General features: G+C 49.7%; 1 protein-coding gene across 5 annotated transcripts in view; it reads right to left on the bottom strand.

Moving 5' to 3' along the window:
* Positions 1 to 1077: 1077 nt before the first annotated feature.
* Positions 1078 to 16979, bottom strand: part of RALY (RALY heterogeneous nuclear ribonucleoprotein) — a 140308-nt gene continuing 124406 nt past the window's right edge. For all 5 annotated transcript variants that reach the window (XM_074843146.1, XM_074843144.1, XM_074843149.1 and 2 more), the window contains 6 exons: positions 10482 to 10529; positions 10061 to 10221; positions 9296 to 9409; positions 8573 to 8718; positions 3187 to 3235; positions 1078 to 2935 (listed from right to left, as the gene is read on the bottom strand). In XM_074843146.1, coding sequence (XP_074699247.1) covers positions 3191 to 3235; positions 8573 to 8718; positions 9296 to 9409; positions 10061 to 10221; positions 10482 to 10529 — 514 coding nt within the window. In that variant the 3' untranslated portion in view covers positions 1078 to 2935; positions 3187 to 3190. The remainder of the gene's footprint in view (positions 2936 to 3186; positions 3236 to 8572; positions 8719 to 9295; positions 9410 to 10060; positions 10222 to 10481; positions 10530 to 16979) is intronic.

Raw genomic sequence — 16979 nt, 5'->3', positions numbered from 1 at the left:
CCTCACTCTCCCCCCCAAATAATTAACAAAATCAAACCAGTTGTTTGCTAGAGACCTTGACCACGTCTAATGGCCTAAGGCTGATGAGCTGCACGGTGCTGCAATTACCCAGCCCCAGCCCAGCGCCGGGTTGAGCATTTGGCTGGTGAGGCAGGAGCTCGAGGTGGGGATGGAGCAGGGAAACGCTCTGCCCTCCTCTGAGGCAGAGCCATGGTCGCTGTCCGGGCCCAGGTACACCGCTCAGTGGACCTAAGGTTAGGCTGATTTTGATCTTGATGGCCAAATGTTTTGAATTGCTTTTCTTTTTTCCCCCATCCTTCCTCCTTCTTCCCAGCTGCAAAGACATCCAGCCATTCGTCTGATGAGGCTGCTTTCCTCATCTTGAAGTGACTGATGGCAGGATGGGAGGACAGACGCATGCTCAAGCATCCCCAGACTCACCAGGAACTTGAACAGATGCAGTAGGCAGCTTTGCCCTCCAGTGCTGGACAATGGCTCAGGCCAGGCTCAGCAGACAACTTTCTAGGACTGTACACTTAAAAAAGCATTGAAAGTGTGGTAGCTGCTGACTTCTCCCCATGTGACTGGGGTCACTGGTGCCCTTCAGCCACAGCTCAGGTGCCAAATGTGCCAGGTTTCGGATGATCTCTCCAGTGAACACAGGCACAGCTGGCAACACGGTGTGAGCTTTGCTCTGCTGAGGAAGGGACTGGGGAAATGGCCACAGACACTATGCTTAAAGAGCATTTATAAGCAGTTGGCTTGTGCAAACTGGAACAGCAGCCTCATTTTTCCAGTCTGTTATGAGCTAGACCAGTGCAAAGTCCAGAGATTAAAGGCCTGGATTTGTCCCCTGCATCAAATGTGTTTCCAGGTCTCCAGAGGAAAACTCCCAGAGCCCCTGTGAACCCAGATGTTCTGCTCAGCCCAGTGGGATAGACCTTGTGTAAGGAAAAGCAAATCCTGTGGGCAGAGCTGAGGCTTAGGAAGGGAAAGAAAACCTAATTGTCTGAAATAGAGGAAAAAAGTGTGTGTGTATGTGTACATATGACAGAGAGAGAAGAGAGCGAAAGCAAATTAGATTTCTTTCTTTTATTATACAGGATTGTTATGTACAAGGTCACCTTTCTCCCAAACATCAGCATCACAGTCAGTTCATAGCAAAAACTGCAGCTCATCTCTCAAAGCCTAGAAAACAGCTCTACAACGGCTCAGTACAACACAATGGATAAATTGTACAGGAACCGGAAAAAGGTAGGGGAAAGCACGATTATCCTTTTAATCCCTCAGGAATTATTTGAAACTAAGAAATGCAAATAAAACATTGTGCTTCAAGAGCCATGCTTGCTCCAGGATGGCCCTTGGGGGAGGGAAGCATTGCCCCCGGGACCTGTTTTCCCCTTCACCCTTCAAAGAGAGATGCCATAGATGAGGGCTGGCTTTGGGCGCTGGAGCAGGAAGCAGGAGTCCCCTCTCAGAGCACTCTACACGACCTAGGGGGCCACACATTTTGTGGGAGGGTTTGACCAAGGAGAAGGTGTGGACACCGTTCTGGATTCAAAGCACTGATATGTGTGTGTGTTTTGGAGGGGAAGAGGGGAGACGGGCAGGACACATCTGTTCTGAATAAAGTGCTGCGTGAGTTTCAGTCCCATCTACCCCTGAACTCAGAAGAAACTGGATAAGCCCACGAAGGAGGTACAAACAAGAGAAAGGCTGAGACCTCTTGGGTGTTGTGGTGTAAGGGGGTTCCCACGACAAGCCCCATGCTGGCTGCTGCAGCCCTCTGCTCGCAGGACAAGGGTCAAAAGCAGCTTGGATTTGGGGAGGCAGGGGAGGTGCTTGCACACCCACATGCATCGTGCTGGGGGTATTGGCTGTTACCAGTCTCATTACGCTCAGGCAAGCTGTCACGCTGTGCAGACCCGTCAGACCGGTGATGGAGCAGAGCCTGCGCAGTCGGGAGCAGGAGCCGCTCTGCTGGTGGGCCAGGTCGGGGTGAAGACCCAGCGAGGCTGGGACAAGAGATGGCAGCACCCTGGGAAGGGGCTGATGTCTCTGGCACTGGGCTGGAGAAGTGGGAGGATTACACCCCTTCCAGGGAGCAGAGAAGGGTTCAAGAAAAGGGTCTCATCCACACATGCTTGCACCCCCTCACTCTGCAGAGACTCGCTCGGCCTTTACGTAGTGGCTTCCCAGTGGAGAATGAAGAGACCAAACCACTGAAGATGATGTATGCTTCGTTCCTCCTGCTTGGGATCACTTGCTTTCCTGCATGCACCTTCCTTTCCTCTTCCCCTCTCTTCATGCAGCTGCACAGAGCACAGCACATACACCAGCACCGACTCCTCTCCACCTGGAAGTGACCGTGTACCTGTGGCAGCTTGTGGGGCAGGAGAGCCACGACAGGAGGTGACCGTTCTGGGAGGACAGCTCACCCCACAGCCTCTTCCTCAACAGGACCTTTACATGAGAACACAAATTGTCCAAACTGAGGCAGTACTTTTCCCCCAGTTAGCAAATGCTCTGGCTCTCACCTAGCACGGGAAAAAACATCTTTATTGGGTTAGCCTTAGTTCTCCCTCCCCTCCTACGAAAAGCTCTATAACATCTCTGACTCAGTTGGTGACACAACCGCTCTCCCGTTATCCAGTCTGTGATGGTTATGGACTGTGCAGGGTTTGGTTCCTGCTTCTGTTGGCTGCAGAGCTCTGAATCCATTGCATGGGGTAGTGGGGATTCACTGGGATGATGAGTTTTCTTTGTCTTTGCTTTACAGATGGATGGAAGATGTCGGGCCATGTTTCTCCTTTTTGAATGCCAGGTAGAGATGACAGCACCACTTCGATTCAGCTTGTCTTGCTCAATGTGCCAGGACAGGGTTTAGCCTCGTGCTTTCCTCACACTGTTGCTCACTGTTGCTGTTCTGAATGGGCTGCAAGGAGGGAAGAGAGAGGGGGAAAAAAAAGGTACATAGTTTTCCTTGAACCTCAAAGATTTGTGATTTAGGAAAGGGGTTTTTGAGGGGCTGATCAGTGACCCAGCTGAGCAGCCAGGCTCAGTGCTATGAAAACACAGAGGATCACTGGGAAAGAGCATCTTCTGAAGCAGCAAACCCCCCACCCCAACATGCATGGAATGCTTTTGCTCAGAATCAGCCTCTAAAAAGCAGCGAGTGAGCTATACCTGGTTACTGTAGTCTGGCATCCTCCACATCTGTGTAATGGCTGTTCTCCTGGAGGGAAAAGAGAACCAGAAACAGTAAATCACCATGTGTCCCTCCTGCCCTGTCTGGGACACCGTGACACCTCGCATGTGGTAACCAGCTGGTACCGTGGTGTGGGAGAGCTCACATGCTGTGAGCAGTGTCAGGTTGCTCAGCGTGGTGGAGGAGCTACAAAACACACCTGATACGGGCACGGTGTGCCGTGGCTGTGGTTTCTGGAAGGCAGTCCCAGGCAAACCCAAAACTTTCCTCTGGCTCCTTATTCCGGAAGGGCTCTGCCAGACAAACCTGGGATGTGTAATTCCCTCTTGGATTTTGAAGTCTGGCTCCTGCTGAACTTCAAAGGGCTGAAATTAAGCCCAGCTTTGCTTGTATAAAGTCAGGTGTGTGATCTGGGCTATGCCAGAGTCAGCACCTCCAGTGGGCATGTCCCAGGGAAGGTCGGGAGTCGGTGGCATGAGTTGCCATGCTTAGACTGAATGCCTAATTTCTGCATGGCCAGGTTAAGTCCATGCTCAGCACTTTCATGAGGTTTACTGCATGTGCTGGCACAGCTCACGCCTTGTCATAGCACTGTGAGAAGTTAATTTGGGACCTAGGAACAGCCTGCACCAGGGAACAGGCATTGTTAGTGTTGTCTAATGATGTTAAGGTGCAGTCGGTCTGCAATGGCAAATTGTGCACGATGTAATGATTCTGTTGTTGAACACAGAAAGGGGTCCCAGTTTGCAGTTATCATCATCCAGAATGATAACACTCATAATATTCATCACTCCAAAGGCCACAATAATAGTGCTGGTGTGCTGAACCACTCCCCAATGCAACAGTGGTTTTGAAAGCATGGCGTGTGAAAGCCCCTCTCCTGGAGCCGTTCTGCAATGCAGTATCATTAAAAGAATTAGGTGCTCAGCAGCAGGATTTTATCTCCTGCACAGGCCAAATTTTGTGGTGAATATTTTAGAGATGGAAATGGATCCCAGAGATGTCTGCAGGGGATGCTAGGTGATCTGCAACGAAAGGCAAGGGAGCCCAGTCCCAACCTTGTTAGCAGCAGGCTGGTTTACAGGGCACTGGGGGAGATAAATAGATTTTTACCATCAGGGAGACCAATAGGGTCTTTGCAGAGACCCCACAGGGGAAAAGCCTCAGGACTGCAATGCATGAAGAAGGGATGGCTGGAGACTATGCTCAAAGGAGCTGTGGATGGAGACTCCCAAGTGATCAAAGTCTGGAGGCTTGTGACTTCTGACAACAGAACAAAGGCTCCTTCTCTGTAATGACAGAGCAGGTAGCACCCTGGGAACAGGCTCTTCAGGAAAGCCAGGTGAGGTGGCATGTGCTCTGGGCAAAGGAGTAGTCCAGATGCACAGGGATTTGCCTTGGAACAGGTGATGAGTCAGCTGAGAGCTTGTGGGTGAGGATCAGGGGACAGACCAACATGGGTGATGTCATGGCAGGCATCTGCTATAGGCCATCTGATATGAAGTCTCCTCTGGACGGTTGGAGGAAGCCTCCTGATCAGAGGCCCTTGCACTCCTGGGGGACTTCAACCACCCTGGCATCTGGTGGGAGGGCAGCAGGGCTGGGTGAAAGCAACCCAGATTTCTGGAGAGCATCAAGAACAATTACTTGACACAGCTGACTGACCAGCTGACTAGGGAAGACATTCTTCTCGACTGTTACTGATGACCAAAGAAGAACTGGTCAAAGATGTAAAGATGGAGAGAAGTCTTGGCCGCAGTGACCATGAGACTGTGAAGTTGAGTATCCTCAGAGAAGTGTCCAAGAGAAAGAGCAGAATCAAATCCCTGAACTTAAGAGAGCAGATTTTGGGTTTTTCATGGATCTACTTGGCAAAATCCCATGGGAGACTGCTCTGGAGGCCTGCGTCATCTTTAAGGACACCTGCACCTGAAGCACAAGAATGGCCCGTTCTGATGACAGTTGGGCAGGTGTGGTAGGAGGCCAGCATGGATGAACAGCAAGCACTCAACAGAGCTTTTTCCTACATGAAAAGGCAGAACCTAGAAGATGGAAAGCAGAGCTGAGCCACCCAGGAGTAATCCAGAGCCATCCCTCCAGTGTGCAGTGACAGTTAGAAGAGCATCTGCAGGTACACCAGCAGCAAAAGGAAGGCTAAGGAAAGTGTAAGCTCACTGCTCAGTGGGGCAGGGGACCAAGGGACCTGGTGACAAAGCACATGGAGAAGTCTAGGCGACTCAATGTCGCTTTTTTTTCTGCTTGGTTTTCACTGGTCCGGTCTGTCTTCTGGCCTCCCAGGTCCCTGAGCCTAGTGGCAGAGCTTGTAGGAATGAAACATTTTATCCTTCCTCTGCGGAGCTCCTTTCCTGCCCACCCTCTCTAAAAAGGGCACAAACTCATGCTGGAAGTGGGGGCCCTTTGTCCTTCTCCCTGTGGGCTGCAGCGTGTATTTCAGACTTGATTTCCCCAGGTGATGTTGGAAACTTCCCCAAGGCCAAGCAGAGGTTTGTGCACAAAACCAGGGCAGCCAGCTTTGCACTGGGAATGAGGCTGAAAGGAAGTATTTGCCCAGCTCCCACTGACTTTCAATGGAAATTGTGTGCCTGACTCCCCTGGGGCCTGAAATGCTCCCCCTCACCCAGGTGGGGCTAACACCGCTGCGAAGCCCCACTCTGCTTAGCCGTAGTATTTTCACATCAGCTCTGGTTCAGTGAACTCCCCTACAAACAGGGATGCTCAGGCCTGCTGCTCCCCAGGAGACATCCTACAGTTGTCTACAGGGTATGGGTGGGACCTAGACCCAATTGGATCTTCCCCACTTGTCACCATGGGGAAGATGTTCATGGCAGGGAAGCCTCTGTGCTGGGTACTGCCCAAGCGCTGGCAGGTCTGGTTCCTGACTTGCAGAGGCTATGCCTTTCCCACTCGCGATGGATGTGCTCCTCCTGTTTGAACTAACTGGACTTTGGTCCAGGCAGATGCTCAGCAACTAAGTCTAAACAAAGTTAATCCTATTGTGTGAGGCTGTTGGTGAGAACCCAGCACCAAACCCAAAAAAAAGGTTTGGCTGGAGACTGGGCTGGTAAGTGGCCGAAACTGCATGAACACAGCAGAAAATCTGACTACGAATCAACTACTTTATGCTATGAATATCTGCAGCCATGAAGGCCCATTGAGCTCTCCCTCCATAGCAGCTGGCTGCACAGCAGGGATCTCCCCTTGAGTAGGGATGCCTCTCATGGTTACCCCTCAAGGCTGAGAGATCCCTTACCTGACGCCAGGCATTGATGGGTTGGTAAGTGACATTTTTTGCATACATGCAACATAGAGTAAGCTTACACAATAATCTTTGTATCCCACACTAATGTTAAGCGTAGTAGAGTACTGACTATCAATCCAACCATACTTATTATTTTACATACCTAAATTCACTGATTAGAACTCAGTAAACTAACTACTAGATCAGATCTGAGTGAACTCTGACTTCTCCTGCACCACCACTGCCCTTCAGGGCCAAGGGTAGATAACATTTTTAGGGACTGGTGTGGGCACTATGTCCATGGACAGCAGGTGGTGAAGGCTACACTGATGTGTGTAAGCCACAGAGACGTGGGACAAAGGCGTCACTCCCCATGAACTGGAAAGACTTCAGAACTGTTCAGTGTTGCAAGGTCAGGAGCAAAATATAAAGAATGGCTTTTGTGAGTCGCCTTGCAGTGTTTAAGAGAACATCTCTGCAGACAAACTGCACACATTAACCTGCCCCATGCTGAGCACATGTGAGCCTTGTCTGATGTTGGCAGTAAAATATTTCTGATCTCAATGCCACTTTAGGACCAGAGAGTTACACAAAATAGAGATGTAAGGGAGCTGAAATAGTTATCTTGTTCATCTACTCTTAATGAAGATCAGCTTTTATAAAATCATTGCCAGCAGATGTCTGTCCACTGTTTTCTTATGCTGCTAATGGCAGAAAGTCCACATATTTTTGTTGACAGGCTGTGTGCTGCTTTATCATCATTAGCATCAGCAAGTTTCCCCCTAATTTCTACCATCTGTTTCCCTCGATGTAATTCAAACCTGGCTTTCCTTATCCTAATTGACATAGAGTTGGAGGCCAGCTTTTGCCTTTCTTCTTTATAGCGTCTGTTATGATGTCTCCCCTTAATCATCTCTTCTTATATTTAGCAGGAGTCACAGACTTCACCCATGAGGCCCCAGAAACTGAAACAGCTGAAAGACCCCGTTCAGATCCCTCATGCGTCATGACTAAGGTGGGGCAGAGTAGAAGAGTACAAACAAGCTGGGAAGCGTTTTGAGTGAGAGGAGCTTTTTGGCCATGGGAAGAGTGCTATGCATGTGCAGTGTGGTTCAGTCACCCAGTGGTGAAGGGATAAGGAAGAAGAAAGGGATGCTGCGCTTCATCCTCACTTCTGCTGCAACCAATGCCAGGGTGGGGAAGGAGCAGAGCTGTTGCAGGGACACTCACTAGAGGCCAGAGGCTGCCCTGGTGAGCCCCCAGCCTCCATGGGAGAGCCGTGCCAGCCAGCCCAGCTTCCCAGGACTGTGGTCCTGTGGAAGGGGCAGCAAAGCAGGGCTGTCCTTCCACCCCAGCACCCTACTGCCCTTTGCCTGGGTCTGGAGCTGATCCTGTTCCCAGAGGAGTCTTAATTTGGGATAAATGACAGTGCTGCCAGTGGTAATACAGTGCCCTGTATTACCCTTACCACCAGGGTACCCATGAACAGGGCTCCCATCTAGATGCTTTCTAGGCACAAAATTTGCTCACTGGGTTCACTGGGAGTATCCTTATTCAGGGCAGGACTAACACCAACGGGGCTGATGTGTACATGACATCAGCCCAGCCACGCTCAGCATGGCCCTCGCCATGGATGCACAGCTCCATGCACAGCAGTTGTGGTTTGCTCAGACCTTGTAACTAGGATTATGCCATTTGGTGTCTGTCCGGACAAAAGGGCATTGCAAATGCATGTTGTAAAGAAACTGCAGTTAATACAACAGGGCCTGTCTTTCCGTATGTTTCAATCCATCTGAGAATTACTTGGGAGCAGAACAACTTATTTTAACCATTAATTAATCATTGTGAAATCAAGGATAAATGTGGTCCAAATTTCAAGAGCCAACCATGTTTCTTCAGTGTCTCCACATGCATTTGCTAGGTCAATGCTTTTGCAAGCAGCAGAACAGTTTGAAAGAACAAGCTGTGAACAATCATGGAATTTAAATACAATTTCTTTTGAGGAAGGAAAAACTATTTTTCTGTGGCTTTAGTAAGTTCCAGTAAACTGTGGTCCATTACTGAACTCCTTCGGCTGGAGGGATGTACTACTCAAACTCTCTTACCAGTTCATCTTCACACTCATCCCGTGCGAGACCCTCTTCCTCACCCTCGTCCCCATTCAGCGGCTCCTCCGTGTTGACCTCTGCCTCTGATGCTGTGTCTTCCTGCGAGATTTCACTTTTGCTTCCATCTGCCTTCTTCCGTACCTCTGTGAGAGCAAGAGCCAAGCCACCAGGATCAGGGGCTGGGGGAGGCAATGCCTGGAGCCCAATGAAACTAATCCAGTGGGCCCCGCAAATTCAGTTGGTAGGTAGATAATGGATCTAGGTTTTTTTCTGCAAGGGGAAGTTTTGCTGATTTTGAGGAAGATGCCTGAAAGCAACTCTGGAGAGGGCAGAGCAGATCATTGTTCTGCATCCCTCCAGAGCGAGTGTGGGAGGCAGAGTAGAATAGAATAGAATAGAATAGAATAGAATAGAATAGAATAGAATAGAATAGAATAGAATAGAATAGAATAGAATAGAACAGAACAAAAAAGCAAAGTAAAAGAATACAAACTATATGACAAAAGAAAAAAAAAATCTCACAATTTTAAAACCCAATTCCATAATTTGGGGAATTTTGGCATGTATTTTTTGCCGGTGATTCTACCCTGGAACCTGAGGGTTGGCACTTCACAGTCAGAGCCCAGAGGGTGCTCTGAGCCACGATGGTTTCAAGGCCAGCTTTGCACACTTTGCCCATTCTTGGACTGGCCCCGAGGCATCCACGCGCACCCAGCTGACCTGCGGAGAGCTTCTGTTCCTCAGCGATCTGCTCCAGTCGGCCCAGGAGAGCATCGATGTTGGATTTGATCTGTGTCAACTCAGTTTTGATTGTTTGCAGCTCACTGCACTTCACTTGGAGGAAGGAAGGAAAAAAAGGCGTTTTAGTGCCCTGCAGAGCACCCAAGGTGCCTGCTTCACCCCTCTGCCTGGTGCCAGTCACCTCTCTCAGCAGATTATAAAATCAACTGGAAATCCACACTAGAAACATACTCCTTGCATCCCTGGGGTCAACGTGTGGTGATGCCACACGGTGTATTTGAGCTTGTCTGTGCTGGCAGGAGCCGTGGCGAGTGGTGTGCAGGGCATCCTGCACAGCTAACGGGGCCTGGTGGGCAGGCGAGGAGAGGCTGGCTTTGTGTGGAGCAGCAACGTGTCCTCCTCCCCTGCCAGCCCTCACTGCCCGGCTGTCTGTTACAGCACCAACAGGGAAAGCTGGGGGTGGTTGTATGCACCCAAAAAAGCCTGTGTGTCTGCTGTCCAGGCACGCTGTGGAGGCTGACACCAGGCTCTGGCATGATCAGGTTGTCCTTGCACCTTCCTCTGCTGCATTTGCAGCCTGGGGGCTTCTGAAAGGCCCTCGCTTGGGCTGTTGTTTCCAGATACTTTTTTTTTTTTAAGGTTTTCGCTGGGAGCACCGCCCCTGCGGGTGAACGCCTGGGGATGGGAGGTCCATGTGCACATCAGTCTCCACACTGTCCCACTGCACCCCCCGCACATACTCACACTTCAACTTGGCCGAGCTGTTGGCGATGGCAGCCGATCTGGCGAAGAGCTTGACGGGGAGCGTGGCCTTCACGCGCCGGACAAGGGGGATGGTGACCCGCGGCCGCTTCACAGGAACCACCCTGGGTACCGGAGAGACTCGGCCCCGGTACTCGAAGAGCCTGGAGTGGGGGGGAAGGATGGGGGTGCTGAAGCACCCCTGCAGCACCCCCAGCCCTGCTGTGCCAGCAGTTGGGTGCCACAACCGGAGCCCAAGCAGTGCTGGTTGGTGACCTGGGGCACAGCCTGGCCAGCGGACCCCCCCGCGCTCGGGTGGGATGGACCCCCCTGCAGCCCACCTTGCTCCCCACGGCAGGAGCCGTGCTGCAGGGAAGATCTGGCCCCACAGAAAACCCCATCGGCAAATGCGTCCCCTGCTCACCTGTCGTAGAAGTCGTCTCTGTAATAGTCATAGTCAAAGTCGTAGCCGCTGCAGAGACAGTCAGGATAGCATGGGTTAATTAGTGCTGGCAATTTATTATTATTACTCCCCCATCACCTGCTGAGCCTCCCAGGTCCTTTATTTATTCCCCCTCCATAGGGGAACCCCTGTCCTTCCACTTGGCCGGGCGTACACACTTGTCCTCCCAGCTGTGAGGGTCTGCAGGGACCTGGGGTGAGCCGGGGAGAAAGACCTGGGGGGGCTGAATGCACTGGACAGGGTGATGTTGGCAGCAGAGTGTTAACCCCGTTATCTCAACGTGGAGCAAGGTGACGTGCGGATGGATCAAAACCTACAAAACGGGTGAGGAGCAATTTCTGCAAACACCCTGTGGGGATGTCTGCTGAAGCAATGGCTGGGCCTGGGGAGCAGGGACCAGCTCTCCACCCCTGGCCAGCCCCGCAGAGAAGTTGAAACTATGGCTAATGGGTTGTGTCTGTAAAGCGTCAGTTGAACTGTACTCATGGCGTCGCTGATATCCCTCCGTCCTGCCTTTTGTGCAGCAGGACCATGCCCGTGTCAGGAGGGCACTGCCCTGCTGCCACCCTTATACGTTTTTTTTTCATACCATATATAATTGCTGGGGGAGAAGTCAGGAAGAAGGGGATATTTATTCATTTAAAACCTTCACTACGAAGATGTTTAAACCTCTCTCCTCCCAGCCTATGTCCTGTTTTCTTAACCTTGAACTGCATTTTAACCCAAAGTTGGAGCAACACGTCTCTCACTCCCTGGAGACCCAGTAACTCACTTTCTCTCTTGCTGCAGCTGGTTTTTCATAAGGCAACACAAACCAGGTGGTTACAATGGGCAATCACAGCTCTTCAGAGACAAGACCTGCTCTGGGCTGCCTGATGTCCTGGCACACTCTCAGCAGTGGGGAAGAGCTGAATGTACCAACTACCCCCAGCTAAACACAGTCTGGTTCCCTTGTGTGCTGCTGGCTGAATTAATGCTGGTTAAATAAGAAGTTATGCTGATGTTTCCTCCTCTCTGCTTTGAACAAAGAGAATGGTTATTGCAGCCCTTGAAAGCAAAGAGTCTGTCCAGCACTGTGAAGCTGTTTGAAGTGGCTTACAAAACCCAGAAAATCTAATGGGAAGAAAGAGAGTGACAGGGAGAGGGAAGGACTCTGAGCCAGGAGAAACTGGGGCATGGGGAGAGGGAAGGATGAGCTGAGAGTAAATTGGGCGTCCTGCACCTTAGACAAGGATTGACAAGAACATGTGGCTGGCCAGGACAGCCAGTGGGAAGCGTGGTTCGGACCAGAAATTCCAGGCTTGACCCAGGACATCTATCCTGCCTATGCTGGCACTGGGCTTCCCTGCCAATCTTTAGTTTCAGTAACTGGCTGGTTTCTTACATGGGTTTTTTCTATGATCCTTGGATGCTCCTTGGGTTCCCCAGAAGCCTGTGGCAGCATGTGGAAACTCAGGCTGTGGCTCAGGGGGACCAGAAGCACAATCTGGATGGGTGGAGACATCAGGGCTCCTTTGAGGCCAGAGACAGTTAGTGCAAGGGGTTAAGGACAACAGGAGCATTTGCACCTACTGCTTCTTTTGGGGTTTGCTGCCACCATCATGTGCTGCCACGGTGACTTCAAGCAAGGAGGTACTTTATAAAGCTGGACCTATATCTGCGCAGCTGCTGACCACAGCACCCACAGCTGGCCAGGATGCTGAACGCAGGGTCCCGCTGCTGAGCAAGCAGCACCGGTGCAGGGCGGGAAGGGAGATGTGACTGGTGGTGTCATCACCATAAGCCTTCCAAATTCAATTGCATGATGAAAAATAGCCATTTTGTTGACAGTCTCAGCATAGATGAATTTCAACATCTTTTCAGCCTTGGCGTCCTCCCCTTCTGACTTGACTTGTAGACAACATTTCTGCTGGGCTCACAGAGGAGAAATGAATATCGTGACAGCCTTCTGTCCCAGCCACTGTGTGAGCTGTATTTATTCCCTTGTGTGCTTTTCTGAATTGAACGGGAAAGGTAATTCCTACCGCATAAGCTCTTGCTGGAATATAACCAGCCTGTTTGAATGGCTGAGGAGATGGGCAGTACGGAACGAGGAAATGTATTTTCACAGATTTTTGTGACTGGTAACTTGTTTTTCAGTCAAACCTCAGATGAAACCTGGAAATACAGAAAATCTCCAAGAAAATAGCTCCTCTCAGCCCACCAATCTATTTTGATCACCAAGGATGTTTGACTCCAGTTCTGTTTGAATCCAATAAACATAAAACACAATCAAAATAAGAAGTAATTTGAAAGGAAAATTGAACTAGGATGTTTCTCCCCCCTCTTCATTTTTTTTTCCCCTTAGATGCAACTTAAATGAAATTGCTGCAATTTTGTAATATTTGTCAATCCTGACAGGCTCTGGTGAACTGCTTCTGGCTAGCTCCAGCAGTGCCCTGGAGCCAATGTTCTCTGTAGCCACTGGCAAGAGAAGACAGTGGCATCTCTCTGCAGCTCAAGGACTCCAAGTGGGATGAAGCAGTACCTTTATTCATGGCAAAAACTCCCTCCATGGGCTGTTGCTCTCGCTGGGAAGCTCCCTGTGGCTTGGAGACCATGAGGCAGCTTTAGACCATTTTCTCCTAAATAACACAAAGTTTGGGGGCATTTGGCAAAATTTTGAAATGCCTGCACTCCTGTCCTCTCACCCTATTCACACTCCTGCTCTGAGCTGGCTTTTCTTCCAAGCCTTTGCTGCCCCGTGGGAGCCCCACTGGTAGAGCTGTGAGCATTGTGGGCTCAGCACATGGCTGGCTCCCTGGAGAGACGGGGCTGGAGAGGAGCTGCAGCTCCAACCCTACTGCATGGGCACTGCCCTGCTGCTGTCTGTGCTGTCCCAGGCAAAGCCTTGCATCTAGGAACAAGGAATGAAGCCCCCAACAGGGCGGACACCCTGCAGCTCCCTCACTGACCCTGCCCCATGGCATTTGTGCACCTCTGCCTCACTCCTGGGCTCAGCTCCAACACCAACAGGATGAAGCCTGGCCTCAAGTACCTGTAGATCCAACCTGGTGTGGACTGGAGAAGGATGGAGAAGCCTAAAACATCAGATAAAGTCCTAAGCCTTTTCAAGACTAGTCAAAACAGCAGTTTGGTATATGAAGTAGCTAATAAACACTGTAGATGTTATTATGTTATTTGCAGTAGGGAATGTGTGAGCAAAGCCTTCATTTTTATGGTGGAAATCACTGGCCCAGTTTTGCAGCTTTTACGGAGGCAGTGGAGTTGTCTTACAACACGCCTGATCTGCAGGGCAGTGGGTCCAAGAGCATCTGCTAATATTTGTGGGTGAAAAGCAAGAGGGTGTGTGTGGGGTACTCCTGCCCTGGCCCCGAATCCTCAGGGGATTGGAGACACTTCTACCTGTTTCAAAAGGAATTAGGTGCAGCATTATCCTGGGGAGCTGGTCCTGACTTCCCCAAAAGAGTAGGATTCATCCCACTTGGCTTTAGACACTGAGAATGTAAAGAGATAAATCCAAGCCAGGAGAGAAAGAGGCAGTTCCAGGTCATGGTACATCACATCCGAAGGCAGACATCTAAAACACTGTCAGGTGAAGAACTGTTTTTATCCAGCAAGCATAAAGGGAGTCCAGACAACCAGCCCACATAAAAGCCTTGACAGCACAGAAGGCTGAACTCATGTGAGATGAATCCACCCTTAGACTCAGTGTGGTGTGGGACAGCAAACACCCTGATCTCAGCTCTGGCAGTGGCACTTTCAATACCTGCTAACCATGAGACAGCCCTCATGGAAGGCAGCAGGCTGAAATAAGGGATTTTTGGAAGTCTGTGACTGTATGACCCTGACATGCCCGTCAGGTCATGGTATAACAGATGATGCCAGGGAGGCAGTGGCTGGATGCTTTTATCAGCATCCTTGGATGTCAGGTGTTGAGCAAAAGGCAGGTCTTCCAACATGAATGCAGGAAAAAAGGTAGTAAAAGTGAGTGCCTTAGTGTGGGTGATTTATCTGGCCACTTTGTGCCTGAAAATTTCACTACACGTAGGATAAACCTTCCTGAGACTGATGGATCATTCTTCAGTGACCTGGCAGGCCTTCCTTTGTGTACAGGAATAATTTTTGCCATTTTTCAATCAGCTAGTGACATTGTGCCCTTTAAAAATAAAGCAGGGACAATCAGAGTGAGAGGCAGCAGAAGTCTGTAAGGCTGCGTCAAGTAACATGATGCTTCCACCTCCTGATGCATTTCTTCTGTGTTTTTTTTTTTCTTTAGTAACTAAATAACATTTATTAATGACTCACAAAGGTTCAAAATCCAAATATTCATAATTGAAGGGCAACTGTTTGTATGTACTGCCTTTGCATTACATTTGTGGTGCCATTTCTGAGCATGTACCTGAATACCAAATGTACATTTGAGTGGCCGTGCTTTTAATTACTGGCTGACAGCCCTGCACCCATAATCACAAGTGACATGTTGTGCTCAGCTTGCATCCTGCTACTAATGGTTGCACAACCTTGATTACTGCAGCAGTAGAAATAATACCCACTAGAAAGCTACTTGGAAAATATGGCATTGATCAAATAGTGAGCGTTTACCATCTTGTGTATCTGGTGTGAGATTCCTTCCTCCTGCAAATAGCAAGGTAGCAGGAAGCCAGAAGAGAAACGTGGGAAGGGAGCCCGGCATTTCCAAGACGCCAGGACTGCAGTGGGGCTGCATGCATATCCTTACTGCCAGTGTTGGCTCTGCTGGGTTTGGGTACCACTGCTCGCCTCCTCCTCTGCCCGGTGGTTGTTTCTCAGCCCTGCCCGTGTGGATTTGGCACCAGGGCTTGCTGGGGTGTCATTGCTCCCAGCACTGCTGCTGAGATGTGGGAGGAGTGGATCTCTTTGGAGATGGGTTGACACCAGCTTTCTGCAGGGACCGTAATGGGTATAACAAGGGATGTGAATGCCAGCTGAGCTGGAAGGACATCGTCCACCTGCATCTGTAGACTGTGAAAGTAAGTCTGCAGTGGTTTGTGTCTGTCACCATTTCAGAGACAGTTGACATTTTCAGAGACTGAGCTGCCAGACACTTGGTTGCTCTTGCAGTTCTTGCATAGGTTGTCCTCACCATCCTTTTGTCTATAGAGCAACATTAGCACCAGTCTTACAGACAAGGGCAGAGCCACCTTCCCTTCACAGCCCATGGTAACAAGCAGCCAGCTCACAGCACAGCAGGATCACTGGCACTGACCCGAACACGGCCCAGAATGCCCCAGGAAATCCTGTCCAGACATCCACTATGCAGGTAAAAAAAGTGTTGCCAGAAATCAAAAGGTTTTGAGATACAGTATGCAAATCCCTGGGGGACATGGTCAAAAGACAAGTTCATTTTCCAGCCATCCTCACTAACTCATGTGCACTGTCTCCAGGCACATCCGCGTTCAGCAGCGGTGGCCGGGGTACCAGGCAGGAGCACCCAGGGGACTTTCCGTGTGCAAAGGGATGTTCTGGCAAATGCCAGAGGCAGAGAGAGGGAGGCCCTGAAGATCCAGAGAGAGCTGGGGAGAGCAGTGATTGCCACAAGGTTTTATATTAATTGAAGGTCCCTCTTGTGGAGAGACCTGAGAAAATTTATGATGGGATGAACTTGGGTGTATGTTCTACCTACTGGAGGTAGATGAGAGGCTACATCCCAAAGGATGATCCCCGAGCACCAGACCAGGACCAAGTAAGACTGTCAAGATTGGTGTTTCCTCTATGTCCAAAATGAGATTTCCCTCCCCTTTTCTTCTCGTCCCTTCCCTTCCCCTTCACCCTCTCATACAGACTTGGAGTGAGGTAAAGTAAAACCCAACGTTTGAAAAAATAATCTTATGTATTTAACACAGCATTTCTATAAATTATAGTGCTGTGATTTTTGAAGTCTAACATTTAGAAAAATTTATGATGGTTAGGAAAGCTATAACCACGGCTCACTGCAAACCTGGATTCTCTGCTTTCTGTGAGATATCGTAAGTTCTGCTGGTCCAGATGGCAAAGTTTAAATCTGACAGCCAATCTGGGATGAAATATTGCTGAAGCTCAGAGCAGTGTAGTTCTCTGGCCCATATTTTAGCGTATCCATATATGTGGGAAAAAGAAAACATCTCTTGTTCGCTTTCTCTTCATCTACATGGCAGCCTGGAAGTCTGAAATATTGGCCATTTCAACAAAAATGGATTAGCGGTCAAGGCACAGACGAATAGTAAATGAAACGCTCTTTATTGCAAGATCTATGGAATGAATTGATTTGCATTATGGCTACCAGCACCATGTAAGTAGTATACATGCAGCTAAATAGAAAGATCTGTATCATCCCTAGTTCCATACATCAGCGTGGGTAATGCAGGATCTACTTCCCCTTAACTGGTGTCCCTTGTGAATCCAGAGGGCTCAGTTCTGGTGAAGGTCCAAGCTGGCCCA

The sequence above is a fragment of the Strix aluco genome, chromosome 17 (assembly GCF_031877795.1).
Source record: "Strix aluco isolate bStrAlu1 chromosome 17, bStrAlu1.hap1, whole genome shotgun sequence".
NCBI classification, from domain to species: domain Eukaryota; kingdom Metazoa; phylum Chordata; class Aves; order Strigiformes; family Strigidae; genus Strix; species Strix aluco.
Note: the sequence above shows the minus strand (reverse complement) of the source record. Positions and strands in the feature narration are given on the sequence as shown.